Source organism: Zosterops lateralis (genome assembly GCF_965231275.1).
Source record: "Zosterops lateralis genome assembly, chromosome: 19".
Lineage (NCBI taxonomy): Eukaryota > Metazoa > Chordata > Aves > Passeriformes > Zosteropidae > Zosterops > Zosterops lateralis.
The window spans coordinates 2,529,698-2,548,329 of NC_139779.1; the positions used below are offsets into that span (position 1 = coordinate 2,529,698).

General features: G+C 47.9%; 1 protein-coding gene across 1 annotated transcript in view; it reads left to right on the forward strand.

The window, feature by feature from the left end:
* The window catches only part of TBX4 (T-box transcription factor 4), a gene marked incomplete at both ends in the record, with an annotated part of 30,756 nt that extends 12,782 nt beyond the window's left edge, over positions 1 to 17,974 (forward strand). The window contains 6 exons of the mRNA XM_083875375.1: positions 328 to 447; positions 2,070 to 2,217; positions 12,901 to 13,053; positions 15,495 to 15,583; positions 15,914 to 16,155; positions 17,349 to 17,974. Coding sequence (XP_083731501.1) covers positions 328 to 447; positions 2,070 to 2,217; positions 12,901 to 13,053; positions 15,495 to 15,583; positions 15,914 to 16,155; positions 17,349 to 17,974 — 1,378 coding nt within the window. The remainder of the gene's footprint in view (positions 1 to 327; positions 448 to 2,069; positions 2,218 to 12,900; positions 13,054 to 15,494; positions 15,584 to 15,913; positions 16,156 to 17,348) is intronic.
* Between the last annotated feature and the right edge of the window lie 658 nt (positions 17,975 to 18,632).

Genomic DNA, 18,632 nt, shown 5'->3' on the forward strand with positions numbered 1-18,632 from the left:
TCTGCAATTTTGATGCTGCCAGGTAGAACCTCCTGTAGAAGTGAGGGTTCTTTGTCCAAGCCTCCCAAAACCAGGGATGTGTTGACACTCCTGTATCTCTCTCTGCACCCTCCTTTTCCTGGCACTGGCCCATTGCCACCTCCTTATACCCTTATCAAAATTTGTGTCCACTTTTGCACTGGCACACATTTCAGATATGAACAAGAACCAGTATTGTCCTCTCATGAATCCCTCTGATGGTGGATCTGCTTTTTGGGCTGCTGCTCCAAGCTTCCATCAAGTTTCCATCCCTCACTAACGTGGTAATAACCCTGTGCTTTCCCTAAGGAGGATGTTCCCCAGTTACAAGGTCAAGGTGACTGGAATGAACCCCAAGACCAAATACATTTTGCTGATCGACATCGTCCCGGCCGACGACCACCGGTACAAATTCTGTGACAACAAATGGTAAGACAACCCTTCTGTTTGCCTGGTTTTCCATAAGAAAATTACAGCTGGATCAACCATTTGTTGTGAAAACTTAGAAACCAGCAGAATCACCTTTCCACAGGAAGGATGCCAACATCCCAGAGCTCTCTTTGGTGGAGCAATGATGGGCACAAGAGCCAGGGCTGGAAGTTTTAACCAGACAAATATAAAATGAAATATTATTAACAGGTTGGGTGGTTAATTGCTGGAAAAAAGTGCTGCTGGGGGTGGTGACTTGTACATCCCCAAAGTGTTCTAAGCTGGGAGGTTTCTTGGAGAAGATGCTTTAGGCCAAGCACAGGTTATCTGGCCATATGTAGTGTAGGAGGGTAAAGCCACAGCCTGCCTTGTACCAGAGCCTGGACAGGATGATCTAATGGTCCATTTTGGCCCTTAAAACTAGGTCTCTATGTGACTCAAGAAAAGTTTTAAATTCCTTTCTTCTATAGTAATATTTTGCTTTTAGGAGAACAGCTATAAAGCGAAATGTGGGGTGGTTTACTCAGAGCCCCAATTCTCTTCTGTTACTCCTCCTTTCCCAGCACAGTTACTTACCCAAGAGGCAGCTGGGATTTTTGCTCTCTGACAAAAGAAACGTGTTGTTCTCTCTTTTGATTTTCCCCCCCAAAAAATGCCTGGCAGCCTCCCTCACTGCCACTATTGGCTGTGGTTTCCCCAAACCCTTCCACTGGCTGCTGCCTGGTGAAAAGAAATGGAAAATTTCACAGGGAACGAGCCCTGTGACATCCCAGAAAACAGAAATTATTTACTTGCACATTAGGGCTGCTCCAGTTTTTAGAACAAAAATCCCTTTTCCCTGTGCTTTTGTCCCGAAATGCCGCTGGGTAAGAGGAGTGGACTGAGGGTCTCTGCACCACGGTGGCCACTTTGTGTGTTTCAGACATTAAACACGAGATGATGGATAGTTCTTAACTCTGTTTAATTTAAGTTTTTGCCAGCCCTAGAGCTGTTTCCCCTTTTCCTTTTATTGCTGCTGGAAAGTTTCTGTTGTTTTTGGTAATATTGCTTTTATTGGGGTTTTATAAGAACAATGTGGAGTAATGAGGGCGTTGCCATTAAATGATGTCTCATGGCTGGGCCTTGTGTCCATGAGAGCTGGTGGTGGTGTGGGGCAAGGGGAGCTGCAGGAGGGTGCTGGGAGCAGCTCCAGAGTGGGAAACAGCCCCTTCCCACTGGGACAGGCTGTGAAAGGTGCAGCCACACCACTTCTACTCCTGCCCACAGCTTCTCTCTCCTGGGCAGGGCCATCTCCCTTTGCAGAAGGGTCTTTGAAGACTTCCAAAAACCCAGACAAGCTTTTCCTCTTTGAAAAGTGTCTCCACAATGCCCACATGGAGACACTGCGAAATTCCACATGGGAGTTTCCAGGGAAATCCAGGGATGGGATCCCTGTGGTGCTGAAACAAAAATCCCAAAACCCCCCACGAGCAGCAGGAGCCTCCCTGAGTCCCCATGTCCCAGTGCATCCCCTCAGGGCTGGCAGGAGGGTTGCTGGGATGAGTCTAAGGACAAAAAGCTCTTCCATGTGCAGGCTGTGGCAGAGTGATGCCATCTGTCCCCTCTGTCCCCTCTGTCCCCAGGATGGTGGCCGGGAAGGCAGAGCCGGCCATGCCGGGCAGGCTGTATGTGCACCCCGACTCTCCAGCCACAGGAGCACACTGGATGAGGCAGCTGGTGTCCTTCCAGAAGCTCAAACTCACCAACAACCACCTGGATCCCTTTGGACACGTAAGAGAGAGACATTCTGCAAGGGCTTTGGGTGGGCTTGTAATGCTGAGTTCGTGTCTGGGATGCTGGGTGGGATGTCACGGTAAATAATAATTAATTTTGTGCTGGGGGGTGTTTAATTCAAAAGAAGAGGTTCTGTGTGCTTCCCCTGCTCTTGGAAACACAGCCATGACTGGCTCAGTTGTGTCCTGCTGGAGGCCACTGAGTTTTTCTGTTGTGGCCAGGAACTTTCCAGGCAGAGCTGTGGGACTTTCAGCCCAGCACGTGGTAGCAGCAGCTCACAGAAGCAGGTTGCATAAACTCCTGATTTTCCAAGCTGGCTTTGGCAGCCCTTAAAAAGATGAAGTATTTTATTTGGAAAATCTTGATTCATGTGTGTTGGGAAGGCAGAGGTGGGGAGCACACAGTTATCTTCCCCAGTGCATTTAATAACTCACACCAAGGGCCCTTGCAGCCTGCCAGGAGAGTGAGTGCTCAGATCCTGCGTATAAAAACACAGACCTATCTGGTTTGCACTATTTGAGCTGGAAGTCACATAAAAATAAACCGTCCTTGGTGGGAGGAAGGGAAGAGAGATTTTAAAATCCTTCTATGTTTAGTGCCATCAGCTCCTCCTTGTAATACAGGTAAGAGAATCTAATTTGTGTCATCAAATGTGGCTTTTAACCTGATGGTGTTTTAAGCAGCAGCAGTTTGGAGGGCAAGGGAGGCTGTGAGAAGGGTGCAGAGTGGGAAGGGTGTATCTGTCTTGCTTAAAATGATTGTGCATTGAGCCTCTAAAGAGCAGCTTTTCACTTGGAATCAGCATCCTGATTCCTCCCAAAGCTGTCCAGAAAGTGCAATTCTGGCACAGCCAAATCAGCTGGAGCTTTAGGGGGTTGGCTCCAGAGGCAGGAGGACCCCATCACCTTAAAACACTGCTAAAAATCCAGGATTTTTACCAGCATTTGTAATATTTTTGCAGATTTTGAGCCTCCAAAAGCCAGGCCCTGGCAGGGAGTCGGTGATAACCCAGCCCTGCGCTGGGCCCTGACCCCCTCCCCACCCTACTGACCCCACTGAGACATGTGTGAGCTTCAAAGGCACCTTTAATGCTGCTGTTATTAATCACAGCCCATCTCTGCTCCCCCTGAGGGGGGGAAGCACCACGGAAACGAACCCAAACGAGTCTATCAGTAAAAGTGACACAAAGCCACCCCCTGTCACCGTAAAAGTGACACAAAGCCACCCCTGCCACCGTTTCACAGCCATCCCCACCCGCTGCCTTTGCACGTGGCGTTTTTGCACCCCTGTGTTTTTCTCTTGGTTTGACTCTGCAGTTTAATATACGACTGTTTATGCTGTAAAATGTAAACCATAAAACATGCAGGATGTGCCATGTGGCTGTAAAACAAACAGGATGTGCCGTGTTGGTTTTGCAACTTTAAACGTTTGCTTTTCCTGACTTTGTCATTTTTTTTTTTTTAACTGAGATTTTGGCGCTGCATTTTAACAGGGAAGATTTTTAAACTCCCCCCTCTCCTCCTTTCCAATGAACAGCCTGCTTGTCTTCCCACAAGGTTTCCCCAGTGAGACAGTGGGGACTCTGGTTTGGGTTTTGGGGTAATATTCACCATGCTCCAGATGAGCCCTGCTCAGTCCTCTCAGCCCAGCACTTTCCTTCTCACATTAATAGGAAAATGAATTAAATAATCTATTTTAAAGTGCCTGGTTTGCTGCTCAATTCAGACACTGGCTAAATGGGATTGAACCCATCCTCAGCCAGCTCCTCATTAGGCTTCTAAATTAATCACCTGCTGTAGAGATGTGGTGATGCTCCACTTTTTGTGGTGCACAAGGAGGAGAGCTGAGCTCTGCACCAGGAGAGGGGAGAGGCTCCCATCAGCTCAGGCTGAGAACAGTTCTGCTCCTGCAGGGCCTGTCCCACGAAGGCATTACGTTAGGAATAATAACAGCTTCTCATTTCTAGGAATTTGTTCCCAGCGAGTGCAAACACTTTCTTAAAGCTCCCTAAGAAAAACAAGTGAGAAAAGCCACAGGGTTTGTTTGCCTTCCCGTGCGCCAGCGGAGCCTGCCTGCGCTTCCTTTTGTCTTTGATTTCCTCCAAACCTCAAAACCACGTGGAGTGAGGATTTCTGGAGCCTTGGCTGGGGCAGTTTTGGGTGTGTGGGGGCAGCTGCCCAGCCACAGCTGTGCTGGGTCACCCCCCCTGGGCCACTGCAGTGTCCCCATCCCTGCACAGGGTGCAGCTCCTCTGAGCCAGCTCCTGGCATCTCACCTGAAAGACAGGCAGCAGAAATTTCCCATTATTCCATCAACAAATGAATCCATTTATCCATCCATGCCCTGGCTCTGTGCACTGTAATAGCTGCTTAATATCAGGGATGAGCAGCCCCATGGAGATTATAAGAAGTGGAGGCGTAAAATAAGTGAGATAAACATCTTTATTAATAAACAGTGGAGTTGAAGCCTTTGCTGCAATCTGCAGAATTAGACTGGAGATTATTTAAGGTGCTGGGGATGTGGGAAAACCTCAGTCTCTGACACCCAGCCCTTTCTCTCCAGCCTCACAAACCTCACTCCTGCTGCTTGCCCTGGCCCGTTATCTGTTGTGGTAAATTATTAGTTACAGTCAGAGGCATGGGAGGCATTTGTCAATGCAGACACGTCAAACTGAGCAGGTTTTTATATCAGAACAAATTCAGAGCTCTGTAATCTGCCTCAAACCCCTGTGGCTGAGCAGGTTTTGTGGCAGGTAAGCCTGTGCCCAGCTCACACAGCACAGCCTGAAAACGTGGGCTGTATATTTTGCTCCGGGGGGATTTTTCATCCATGAAAGGTTCCTTTCACACCAGGCTTAACAACTGAGCAACGTTCATGTTGAAAATGGATTAAGAAATCAGCAGCCACTGTAATGTTTAGTTACACTGAGGTCTATCTGATCCCAAAGAAAGCATTGTAAGTCACCTATGCTTAGAGTGAAACCTGAATTTATGTATTTTCAAAGCATTACATGCAGAGATAATCAACCTGATAGAGCATCTGATTTACGTGGGGCTGGTGAGTGATTCTGAGCACGAGGGATTCTGGCAGGGCTTTGCTTTGCTCTCTGATGCCACAGGAATAACAGGGCATTTGCAGAGGTGAAAATAATCTTGTAAGTGCCAGCAAAGGTGGCACATCCCTTACCCATTCCCTGTGTGTGCTGCCTGGGAAATACCTAGCAGTGTTTTCCAGGCATGACTCCATCACTGCAAGTAATTTTGTGCTCATCTCAGCTGCAGAGGATGCACAAAAATCCCCTCTCTGTTGGAAAGGGGAACACAACACCTGCATTTCTTTAGAAAGCTGATTGAGGGCAATATGGGAAAACAGCGTGTGTCTGCACAGTGATAAATCCTCAGCAATGGAATTCCACTTTCTCCAGAGGTTTAAAGTACATAAACAGTGGGGTGGAAGGTGCCCATGAGATGGTCCTGATGGAGCTGTGGGTCAGCTCAGGGGGGCTCAGTGGGTGTGAGGCTGCTGAAGGACCACGGGGGGTGGCTCAGAGCTGCTCTGGGGCTGTGGGGAGGACATGGGGAGCCCTTTTGGGAACTGTGGCTGTAGGGAGGACATGGGGAGCCCTTTTGGGCTCTGGGGCTGTGGGGAGGACATAGGGAGCCCTTTTGGGAATTGGGGCTGTATGGAGGACATGGGGAGCCCCTTTGGGAACTGTGGCTGTAGGAAGGACATGGGGAGCCCTTTTGGGAACTGTGGCTGTAGGAAGGACATGGGGAGCCCTTTTGGGCTCTGGCTGCAGGACTGACCACGAGTGGTGAGTCCAGACCTGTGCTGGCAGCTCAGTAGCCCGGGATCCTTTTCCTGAGGACTGAGGGATGGGGTTTGCAGTATCCTGAGCTGGGAGAAAACATTTCAGCCTTTCCCCAGGTCCCTGGTTTCAGCAGGCTGTGAGCACTCAGAGTCACGTAAGGGCAGCGCTCACCGCCTGGAAAACGGGAGAGGAGCGAGACCATCCCAGGAGGGTTTGTGCTGTTGTTGTGCTGATGTTGTCAGTGACTCCTCTGAAATGAAACCTCTCTGCCAGAGGACTCAGCTCCTGCAGCCAGGCCAGCTTGGAAAAGGCAAGAGCATCACAGCATTATCCTTGAGATACTGACTGCAAGCAGAGTGATTGGAAATGAAAAGAAAATGGGAATATAAAGAAAATATAAATAGATTCTGGAATATGTAAAGGTATTCCTGCAGGAAAACAAACAAATAAACAAAGGAGGCAATTAATAAATGGAGATTAGAAGTGGAGATTAATAAATGGAGATTAGAAGTGGAGGTTGTGACAAATCAAAGTAGATATTTAATTTAATCCCCCCCAACAAAGCATTGCTGAGCTTGGTCGTGTTACAAACTCTGTACCTACCTCACTCCTGGGCTGCTGGTGGTGCCTTTTAATTGCCATAATTACTTTATCTGCTTTTTAAATTAAAGGTTTTATTTTAATTCCTGGGATGTAACCAAGTGAGATTTAAAGGATATTATAGATGGCCTGTCACTCATGACAGCACTTGGAGTGAAATTCTTGTTTTTCGTGACCCAAATCTGCTGTTTACTGGCTTAACTCATTAATACTGATGAGTTTGTTATTTCTCTTCAGATTTAATATTTGCACACTTGGTTTTATTTGATTATCACTGAAAGCCTTAATTTTTCCCCTAGTCCTGGGGTTTCCTTTTCATTTTTCTCTTAATTAAATCAGCCTTTTTCAGCCTGTGCCCGTCAGACCCACTCAGGCCCTTTTAATTAGCTCCACATCCTACTAATCTTGCAAAACCCGAATTTTGATTCATAATTTTATTTTTTATTTGTTTGTTTTATGACTTGTGGCCAAGCAGTTTCCTCTCTGGTGCTGCTGGGAGGTTTATGTGCTGCCTTGGAAGCAGCTTCCCCACCCCAGGCACTGGGATCTCCAGAGGGAGGGAGGGATGGAGCCACAGCAGCTCCCAGGGAAAATCCTGCCCGGGGGGAAAGGACACAGCCTTACCCCTCTTGTCCTGCTCAGAGCAATTTTCAACTAAAAATTGTCTGTATTTTTATATATAACATTATATATATATATATATTTTTATATATTTTATATATATATATATGGGTTTTAAAAATAATATATATGATTTCTTATATGTGTGAAGAATATATGCAATATATATTTTCTTATATTTATCTATAATTTTATTTATACTTTATATATAAGAAATACTTTATTTATTTATTTATTTATCTGCATATGAAATCTCTCCCAATACCAAACCACCTTTTTTCTCCAGTCCATTTAAACCGTGGAAAACCCTTTTGTCCACCCTTAAATTTGCAGGTAATTTTTTTCAGAGCATCACTAAGCCTCCTGCTGAAAGAATATCCATGAAAATATTATTTTCTTTTTCTATTTCTTTTTTTTTTTTTTTTTTTTTTTTCTTTTCGTTCCCATTCATTTTAGGAAACCAGAGCAATAGTGGTGCCCAAATAAATCACAAAGTGAAGTTTTACATTGTTTGCTAAAAAAAAAAAAAAAAGAGCTTTGTTCCACTGGGAATAGTGTGGGTTCCACAGGGAGGGATGGATCCAGGGTTTCCATTTCAATACTGGGGAAGAAGTGGCCAGTGGGGTTGGTGGTTGAAAAGAAGATTTACTTCTCTCTGTGAAATCTTTTTTGTTGTTACATCGCTGGTTTATGCAAGTCAAATGCGGCGGATTTTGGTAAAGTTTAACTGGAATCAGATCCTGAAATGGTGCAGTTTGGAGTGGGGCAGGGAAGGGGTCACTGTTCAGGGGGCAGTGACAGCAGGGGGGTCACACATGGGGTGTCCAGGATGTCACACCTGGGGACTGTCCAAACCCTCCCATGGCAGAGCAGAGGTGGAATCACCCCAAAGCCAAACAAATTCCAGCTGATGGGAGATGAAAAAGAACCGAGGGAGTAAAAACTCAGCAATCTCAGCTTTGGCCATCACCTAAGGAACTATTTGTCTGAGCTCATGTTGAACCTTTTCCCAGGATTTTCCAGCCTTTCTTTTATTCCCTGCTGTGCCGATTGCCAGGACAAACGTGGGGATTTGGGAGGCTCCTCTGCAGCCCTGCAGGAGCAGCCTGGCTGCACTTGGGGCTGGGACTGGATGGGGAGAGCCCAGAGTGTCCCTGCCTTGGGACACAGAGAGGGGAATCCTTCCTGGGGAGAGCCCAGAGTGTCCTGCCTTGGTACACAGAGAGGAGAATCCTTCCCTGGGGACAGCCCAGAGTGTCCCTGCCTGGGGACACAGAGAGGGGAATCCTTCCCTGGGGACAGCCCAGAGTGTCCCTGCCTGGGGACACAGAGAGGGGAATCCTTCCCTGGGAAGGGAAAATCAATAGGATGAGATTCAGGGAATTTTGAGCTTGTGTTTTAGCTGTGGGAGTGGAATGTTTTATTGGGTGATCTTAGGTGATTTCCCACTGTAAATGCTGGTGTGATTTTCATGCTGGTTTTGGGGTGAGGTGGCCCTGGGTGGGTGCAGGGAGAAGAGGGAACTGTGACCCCAAATCCCCTGGACACATCCCAGGCAGCACAGCTGGGTCAGCTCCAGTGCTGATGGAGCATCTCCAAACCATTCACTCCTAAAAACCCCTTCAGTCTGGGATGGTTTATACCACCAAATGCTCTAAATATTAATTGAGATGATTCTGCAGAACCTCCTTGATTAAAGCACTTTTTTTCCAGGCAGAAAACTGAATTGTCAGGTTTTTGTTCTGGGCCGTCGCGCTCCAGCTCCGAGTCCCAATGTGGGACCAGGGCCAGCCTCAGCTCAAAGGCTTTTTCACTTTGAAAGAATAGAGGGAAGGAAGAAAAGAGGCTGAAAATATATTAAAATGCAAGATTTTATATTAGTTATGCGATCCCCCGGGAGCAGCCATAAAATTATGTGGCTTTTTCGTAGCCATTTACTATTCAATATAAAAAGGGCAGTTGCCACAGCAACCACTGCATCATCTGACATCTGATACCTCGGCGAAACAGGGAGCTCTTAAATCAACTCCCCAAATTTCATATGAAAGTAAATGCATTTTACTGGTGATTTCAAGGCAAGTTTGCCTCGTGACAAGGAATGTGGCACCATTTCCCCAGCTCAGCTCGTGCCCTTTGGGCCCCATCCTGCAAACTCAGGTCCTGGAGCCGACGTTACTCAGCAGAGTGAGAGATTACAAGTTGGAGGAGTTTGTTTTCCTAAGTAAAATTAAACTAAAAGAGCAAATGACACCGTTTTTTTAAAAGCATTTCTTGCTGGCTGGGGAATGCCAAAATAATGAAGGAGTTGAGTTCTGTAACAGCTGAAGTCCCAGCTGCAAGTGTGTGAGCAGCACAAAGGAGGGAGACAGAGGGGGTGAACAAAAAAATAGAAATTAAAGGGATGTTTGTGTAAGCTCACACTGGACTTTGGGGTTGGGCTCTGTCACAGTTTGCTCAGCATCTGTGACATTGAGGGGGCAGCACTGACATCACCCTGGGGATGCTCTGCCTCCTCTGCCAGCACCAAGGCAGTTCCCAAAACATTTCCCAAAATATCCAGGAGCTCCTTGAGTCTCACCTGGTGCAGCCCAGGAGGGTCCCCACCACTGGGTCCCTGCCAGCCTATCCCAAACTCCCCATTTTTTGTACAAAAACAGTTTAAAAATGTGTGTGACAGAGTCTGACACTGAATTAATCTCCCCATGAAAAAGGTAAAGTGCAGGAAAATACAAAGTTTTATTGTTTTAGCATCACCTTTGAGGCCGAGGGCTCCTACGTCACTGCTCAGTGCTCTGTCCCATCAATTAAAATATTTCTCATTTTTGACACAATTCTTGAAGCTGATCTTTCCACTGATGTTCGTCACTGGAGTGGAATTTACATTTGTTTTGTGTATTTTTAGCTTTCCAAAGCAGCCTTGAAAACTATTTAGCCTGAATTGTTGGCATTTCACTTTGCACAGATTCAGTGTTTTGTGGCTCAAGGTTGTTTTTGGGGGTGGTTTGGAAGGATTTTGAATGCACAGGGATTACACCAAGCACAAGTCAGGAGGATTTGTGTGCAGGAATTCTTGTTCTTAAGTAAAATGCTGCTTTTATGCAGAAGGTGGTTGCTGACCCCCAAAAAGATGTGGGAAATCCCCTGTGCAGCTGGTGGGGAGCCCCACACTCAAATTCCAACAGGAATTACACTGAGACAGGTGGGAAAATGTTCATTTTTTGTGCAAGGGACCAAGTGAAGTGTCCAAACTTGTAAATGCAGTGGCAAAATTAGGCCATTTAGGGTTTTTTTTCATGATGAACCTCCAGGCAGATCTGCAGCCACAACTGAAACTTTGAGCATCTGTCAGAAATCCTTTCCTGAGTTCTTCTATCAGGCTCCAAGAAGTTCATTTGTTCATTTCGGAAATTATTTGGACTCCTTGACTTTGAAGATGTTATTAAAAATGCATTTCTCTTTTTAAAAGGAGTCATTATAGCGCAGTAGATCCTGCTTTGGAGGAGGAACACAGGCTATTCATGCAGGGTGTATCAAAACTTGGGCTCCTAATTATCCATTTGGAAATCTCGGTTTAAAGTTGTTTTGTTCATCCTGAAGCTGACTGGCTCTGGCTCTGGGGAAAAGTCACCCGTCCTGGGCAGTGTGGGGCAGACAGTGAGGAGAGCTCAGCAAACCTCAGCTTTTGCTCCAGACAGCCATTATTTATCAGCATGGCTCAACTCTTAATTACTGAAAATTGAAATGTTCTTTTTTTTTTTTTATGAAAGTCCCGTCCCTGGGGTGCTACTTTGTTTTATGAGTGGCTGATACATGAAAGTAGAGAAAAGGCTCCAGCCCAAAACATGAGCCGACCCTCTCAGGTCTACACCCTGCACATCAACAGCCACAAAGTGGTTCAGAGGCTTGATGCAAAGCTGATAAAATGCCAAAAATTCCTCATTCTCTCTCTTGGGGAGCAGGGAGGGTTGTCTGGAATACGTCAACAGTAAAAATTGCATTTAAGTGGTGCATAATGCAGCAGCTACTGTGGGCAAGGGGACCTGCAGTGGATTGAGGGGGTTTGGAGAGCACAAGCTCCATGCACTGCCCCCCATCCTGGCTGGATGGAGCAGCTGGAGCTGCTGCTCTGAGCTCTCCTGGACACGGCAGTCATGGAGAAGGAAGGGTTTCTGACACACAGAGCAGTCACAGAGCAAAAACCTCCTGCTTCTTGGTAATTCTCATTTAAAACTGGCTAAATCCATAATTAGTGTGAGCTGATGCTGCTGGGCTGCAGTGTGGACATCCACTCATCCATCCCTCCATCCATCCATCCATCCCTCCATCCATCCATCCATCCATCCATCCATCCATCCATCCATCCATCCCTCCATCCCTCCATCCATCCATCCATCCATCCCTCCATCCATCCATCCATCCATCCATCCATCCATCCATCCCTCCATCCATCCATCCATCCATCCATCCATCCATCCATCCATCCCTCCCTCCATCCATCCATCCATCCATCCATCCATCCATCCATCCATCCCTCCATCCCTTTCTCATCCACCCACCCATTTATTCACCACCCCACCCATCACAGTGTCCCCTCCTTGTCCCTTTGCCTGTCTCTGTCCCTGCCCTGGGCTTTGTGCCCCCCAGGGGTGACAGCCTGGCTGGGATCCCTGTCCCCCAGGAGCAGCCAGGCTCAATGAGCCCATTTGGGAGCAGAAGGAGGAGATTGGAAAGGATTCTGCTGAGAAAACAAGGCAGCAGTATTTCTTCTTTGCCCAGTAAAAGGAATAAAGGCTTTTCTTAAAACCATCCCACTTCTTAAAAGAAATTCCATTTCTTGAAGCCATTTTCTTCTGCAGTGTCTGCGCACATCCCTGCTTTGTGGGATCTCAGTGCCGGGATGGGATGAGCCTGGGCAGCTCCTCTCAGCCCAAAAAGCCCCACCAAAAAAACCCTTTACTGGAGCCAGGCTGTGATCCCTGCTGGACCTCAGCCCTTCCCCAGCCCCCCTGGCACCCTCCATAAAAACCCCTTGGCTGGTGCTGCTGCTGCCTTTCACTGGCCAAGACTCGAGGAGGGGAGAGGTGCCTGGACCAGCCACCCACACTCAGCCACTCCACAAACAGCAGGAAAAACCAATCTGCTGCTTTGTAGTTTTTTTTTGGTTTTTTTTTTTACCAGCAGATAAAAGAAAAATAGCTTTCTAGCTTTTTTTCCCCCTGTGGTTTCTGCGTTGTTTTTTTTTCCTCTGCTAAACTGTGTATTTTTCAGCTCAGTAAAGTATTTATTAGGAATCTTTACAGACCAGGCTGCTGGTGAATTGTATATTGTACAGCTTCGGCGTGAGCTGGGGAAAAAAAAAAATTATGACATTTTTTCCACCCAGACTGATTCTATCCAATAGCAATAGGAAAATGAGGGTTTACCAGGAAAGCTTTAAGTTCAGCTCTGCTTGCCAGAGCTGCAGATACCTTTTGTGCCTCAGTCCATGTGCATTCCTAGAATGTAAATTTTCCTTCCTAACTCGCAAGCAAAGCTAAAGCTGAGCTCTGCCGGGCTCTGGGTCCTGCTGCAAAGTGTCTCACCAGCCACGGCTTGTCTCTTTTCTTTTTTTGAATGGATTTCTCACTTGAGCATCAATTGTTTTTCAGATCATCCTTAATTCAATGCACAAATACCAGCCCCGGCTGCACATTGTGAAGGCGGACGAGAACAACGCGTTCGGCTCCAAGAACACGGCATTCTGCACCCACGTCTTCCCCGAGACCTCCTTCATCTCCGTCACCTCCTACCAGAACCACAAGGTAGGCAGCTCTTGGGGCTACAAATGCTTTGTTTTGTGGCAGAATCTTCCTCTTCTGCTGGTTTAAAAGACAAGTTTCTGTCCTGGCTTTAAGCAGGAGGGATGAGGCAGGATGCAGCTCTGGGATGTTGCTGGTAATAATATTTTGGCAAAGCCTGGGCTCCCCCAATAATATTTTGGCTTGCTGTGCTCGTAGAGCTGAGATGTCATTCAAACAGCAAAAGCACATCTAATAATGACCAGTAAAGCTTGCCCATAAATCTGCAGTGAGCAGTAATTACAGAATGTGTGTTCAGTGAGACAGATGAGGAATGTAACCATAAAAAGGGAGCTCTGTGGTTTGCACGTGGATTCAGGAGGGGCTTGGGGGGACTTTGGGGTGTGAGGGACAAAGGGCTCAGTCCTGTGTCAGGGGCTGGTTTGTGCTTTGGGAGGGCTGTTACCTGTGCAGTGGGCAGAGTTCTGTCTGAGGGCTGGATCCCAGCAGGACTGACAGCAGTGGGACAGTGAATTGTCACCTCAGCAGGGCAGGGACAGGGGAGGGTGACAGCCAGGGGATGGAAAGGATTCAGATTCTATCCTGCGCTGCTGCTCTGCCTTTGCACCAGATCCCACTCACAGGCATTTCCCTAATGGAAAAGTCCAACTGCTGCACGAGGAATAATTAATAATTGAATTGGAATTTTTAAAGTGCATTAAGATTCATAACTAAAGGTGCAGAGTGAGGTAGCACTGCCAGAGCCCTCCTGTCACCCTGAGTGTGAAACCTGCCATGTGTAACTGTACCAGTTCCTTTCCTACACATTCACAGGAAAATCCTGCAGGAACAGGAACAAGTGTGAAATTCTTCCTCCCCAATAACCTGACCAGAGCTTTTCCTCCCAAGCAGGATGCCTGTGTGCCCTTTGATGCTTGAAGCATAAGAGTCCTTGCAAAAATGTTGCAATTAGTGAGCCAGTTAAGAGTCTCAGAGCAGAAACATGGATGTGGTGTGGTCAGGCAGGCTGGGGGAAAAGTGCCCATTAGGACACTGAAGGAAGAAAAGTTGTAGCTGTTGACGTAAAATGACCAATTGCCCAAACATGGTTAACCAAAAAGACTCAAAAGAGCTTATATTTAATACATATTTAAAATGTCTGCTGTCAATGGTGCCTTTCATCCCCAAAGCTGCCAAAGAGCTCCATAAACTCCACACTTGCACTGTCCCTGCTGTGCTGGGGGGGCTGTGCCTGGGGGGCAGCACAGGGTGGGCCTCACAGATTTAGGGAAGACGTCCCAGATGAGCCCAAATTCTTTAGTGAAGATCCTGTGAGGAGCCTCTGTGGTGCTGCCCTGGGTCTGCAGGCTGGGGGGATGGACAGTGCCCTGAGCAGGGGACACAGGGACCTGCAGCAGGTGACAGCAGGCAGAAGGTCTCACCATGAGCTCAGTGTGCTCTCGAGAAAAATCTCAGCCTCAGAGGAATCCCTGAATGGGTTTATTTGTTCTCTTAAGCATCAACAATTAAAAACCTGGTCTGGGTTTCTTTTAGAAGAAACAAACTGCTGAACTGTTTTTAGCTCAGGAATCTACTGCTAGCAAGAAGTGTGGTTGTAAATAATTGTGTTCTAAAGAAAAAAAAATGAGGAAGTTGAGCACAGGTCAGTGAGGAAGGTGTGTGTTCACCCAAAATCCCCTCCTGGGCTGGATGAGGCCAGGGGAAGGTGACAAGGAGGGAGTGAAGCCCTGATCCTGCTCACATCAGAGGAAAACCACGCTCACTAAAGAACAAAATGAAATTAAGATGTACAAACCTGCTGTCAGGCTGTGGGTTTGGAAGGGCCCAGTGTTTCTTGTGGTTCATCAGCTGCTTGAGCTGCCCTGGAAGAGCTGGAGCCCTGGAGGCTGCTTAAATTCACATGTCACCACCTTCCCCTCCAGCACTGATAGCGGCCAGCTGTGTTCTCTGGAGTTTTTTTGGTGAGGGATATTTTTCAACATTGCTAAAAGTGTAGTTGTTAGTAACAGCAACACTCAGGCAAAAGCATCCCAAAGCAGAACTGGCTGCTCTCCTCAGCATTCAAATGGGATGCAGGGGGCTCAGAGCAGGGAGAGCTCTGCTTGACTGGGATGCTTTTCATAGAGTTAAATTGACTGAATGGTGGCCATAAAGGTGTATTGAATTGTTATGGCAGTTGTGTAAATTAAATTGTTATGGAGGGAGAGCCACACCATGACAAGCAGGGCTCTCTAACATGGAACCATAGGAAACCTTTTAAATCAGACAAATTCTACCAGGAGTCCAGAAAAAGAACACAGGAATAAGAGCCAGACTCTGCATTTCACAGGGGTCATCAGGACTGAGCCCCTCCAGACCCACCAGCTCAGCCCTGCTGCTGCTGCTGCTGCTGCACTTTAGGTCTGATTTGCTTTCAAACCCTTTTATTCTTGTTCTTTTAAAAGATAACCCAGCTGAAAATTGAAAACAACCCCTTTGCCAAGGGCTTCCGGGGCAGCGACGACAGCGACCTGCGCGTGGCTCGGCTCCAAAGGTACCTCCCTTCCCTCTGCCCTGCTCCTCATGGCCTGCAGCTCCCTGGAGAAGCAGCTGAAAGGTGCCAGAGCCACAGGGCAGCGAGTTTGCTCGTGCCTGAATGCCACTGATATCCCTCCAAAGCCTTTCCCGTCCCTCTGGCACACTCTGTGCTGTCAGCCCACGCCCAGAGGAGGGTGATGAGCTCATGGTCTGAAGCAAAGGGTGCTGAAGTCATTGGCTGGAGATGCTCTGGGGGAGCCAAACCAACATTTCCTCATTCTGTTGATGAAATTCTGATGATGCTGATGGCTGCTTAACCAATCTTCGTTTTTCTCACCTCTTTTAGCAAAGAATATCCAGTAATTTCCAAGAGCATCATGAGGCAGAGGTTGGTGTCCAGTCATGGCCAGCTGTCAGCAAAGCCAGATGTGAACCCACTCCACGGGAATCACCAGACCCTTCAGCATTATCAGTATGAGAACGGTGCTCACATGCAGTTTGCAGCCTCAGATACTCAAGATCTGCCACTCAACACCTTCACAGCACAGAGAGATTCAGGGCTCTTCTACCATTGTCTAAAAAGAAGAGGTAACTCGAGTTCGCAGCTCGAAAATAAACCTGAGAGCATGAGTTTGGTTTGGGTTGGTCTCTTGGGCCTTGATCTTCAGAAATACTGCTGTGGTTGGAGTGTTTTGGAGGGTCAGGAGGCAAGAGCTGCTGTTTGGGTTTTTAGTGGGTTTGTCCCATAGAAGGTAAATTCAGACACTGAGACAGAGCTGAAACAATTAATTAGAATGTGTTAATTCAAATGGCACGGAGCTTCAGTGGAAAATTACCCATTGTTAGGATCAGCTGAATTAAAAATTATTTGCAGGAGGCCAGTAGCATTACCAGAATTCTACACTTTCCAAGGCAAAGCCATGAGCAATTCCCTCAATGTCTGCAGAGCAGGGGAACTGTGGGAGCTTGGTGTGAGCAGCCCTTTCCTCTCATCCACTAATTCCCAAATTTCAGTGAGCTGTGACTGCATTCTCTTCGTTTTAGTCCAGCATCAGATGAGATCATGGCATGTTTTAAGTTAAATGGAAAAAATTTTGCACAAAAGAAAAAAAAAAATCCTTCTATTTGCATGTCTCCCTGCCTGCTAATTTATTTAAGCTGGGAGAATCCTCTGATCACGGCTAAATGAAGAATCTAACAGCACCAATAATGAGGGCTGCGAGGCAAATGTGCAATTTTAGCAGATGTCTAATGTGCAGATGAATTCACTAATTCATGCAGAGAATATTCCTAATAAATAACAGAAATCTGCTGGGGAGCAGGGCCGTGGTCCTCACAGGACAGAGGGGCTGTGCTGGGCTGAGGAAGGGCTGCTTTATCTGGAAATATTTCTGCAGCTTTTGACGTGAATATCTGGGCAATGTAGAGTCATTTCTGCAGTGACAGGAAGGCAGGCTGTGATAAGAGCCTTTAAGAGACTTCTTGAATTTGTCAGGAGGAGGGTGCAGGAGTGTCAGGCCCTGCCTTATCTGGGTGAGCACAGAGTAATCCCTGATGTGAGGAGAGTCCCTCACTTAACCTGACAAATGTCACCGCAGCGCTCTGAGCCCGGGGGGGATCAGCCTGACATTTGCAGCACAAACTCTTTTTGATGTTGTACATTGTTTTCCCAACCTCAGATGGTTTAAGCTGAGAAAAGAGCACCGGTTCAGTGCAATAACCGCGGTCTCCTCTCCCAGGGGACTCCCCAGCTCCTGAACGTGAATTTATTTCCCTTGCAGAAAGCGCTCGGCACCTGGACCTGCCCTGCAAACGCTCCTACCTGGACGCGTCGTCCTCGGTGGGGGACGATCACTATTTCCGCTCGCCGCCGCCCTACGAGCAGCAGATGCTGAGCCCGTCCTACTGCGGGGAGGTGGCCCCGCGGGAGGCCTGCATGTACTCTGGCTCCGGCGCCGACATCGCCGCCGTCCCTGCCGTCGACGATTTGCCTCCCCCGCCGCCCCCGCTGAGCTGCAACATGTGGACTTCAGTGGCACCTTACACCAGCTACAGCGTGCAGGCCGTGGAGACTGTCCCCTACCAGCCCTTCCCCGCTCATTTCCCCGCCGGGCCCATGATGCCGCGGCTCCCGGCCATGCCCGGCCAGGCTTCCCAAGCTCCGGGGAACGGTCCTTTCAGTGTCTACAACCAGCTGGGCCCTGCCCCGGGCCGGGAGCGCGGGCCGGCCTCGGCTTTCCCCAGGGAACGGGTGCACCCGGCCGTGTGCGAGAGGAAAGCGCCTTCTCCGCACCTGAACGCGGCCAACGAGTTCCTGTACTCGCAGAGCTTCTCGCTGTCCAGGGAGTCGTCGCTGCAGTATCACCATTCAGGGATGGGGACTGTGGAGAACTGGACTGACGGGTGACCCCCCTGCCCGGCCGGGCCGCAGCCCCTTTAACTGCTCCGGGACAGCTCAGTCGGGGTCGATACCTGTGGGTAACTTGCACTTGGGTGAGACACAGGTGCGTTTCCAGAGGGATTGGTGTGGGTGAAGAGCATCTCTGCTGGCTCGGTGGGCTGGATTCATCAGACTCCCAAATAAGTTCATTCTGGTGTCTTCCTCCAGTAGGAACCGTCTCCACGACTAACCAAGTGATGTTCTAGTCATGTCCTTTTTTGCTTGTAACCTTAAACATCCGTGAGCGAATTTTCGGCTATTTGGGGAAAAAAAAAAAAAAAAAAACAACACAAGCTTATTTTTTTATGGTCCTTGTCTCATGAAAGCCACAACCTCCCAAAAACCTGCAAGGAAAAAGCCATTCCTGATGGGTCGAGCAGCTCCAGGGGCAGGAGGGGAAGGCACCGATGCACAAATGTCTCTTCTGGCCCCACACCAGCATCGGCCCCGGCTCTGGGAAGGGAAGAAGTGAAGAGTTAAAGCCCAAGGCCAAACAGCAAATTAATTGCAGCGTTAGGAACAGACCCAGTGTCTTCTTCAAGACTCCCATCCCTTGATTGAATCACGTTTGCTTATTGCAATATATTTATGAAGTTTAAGCTTAAAAGTCGCTAATACTTTCCAG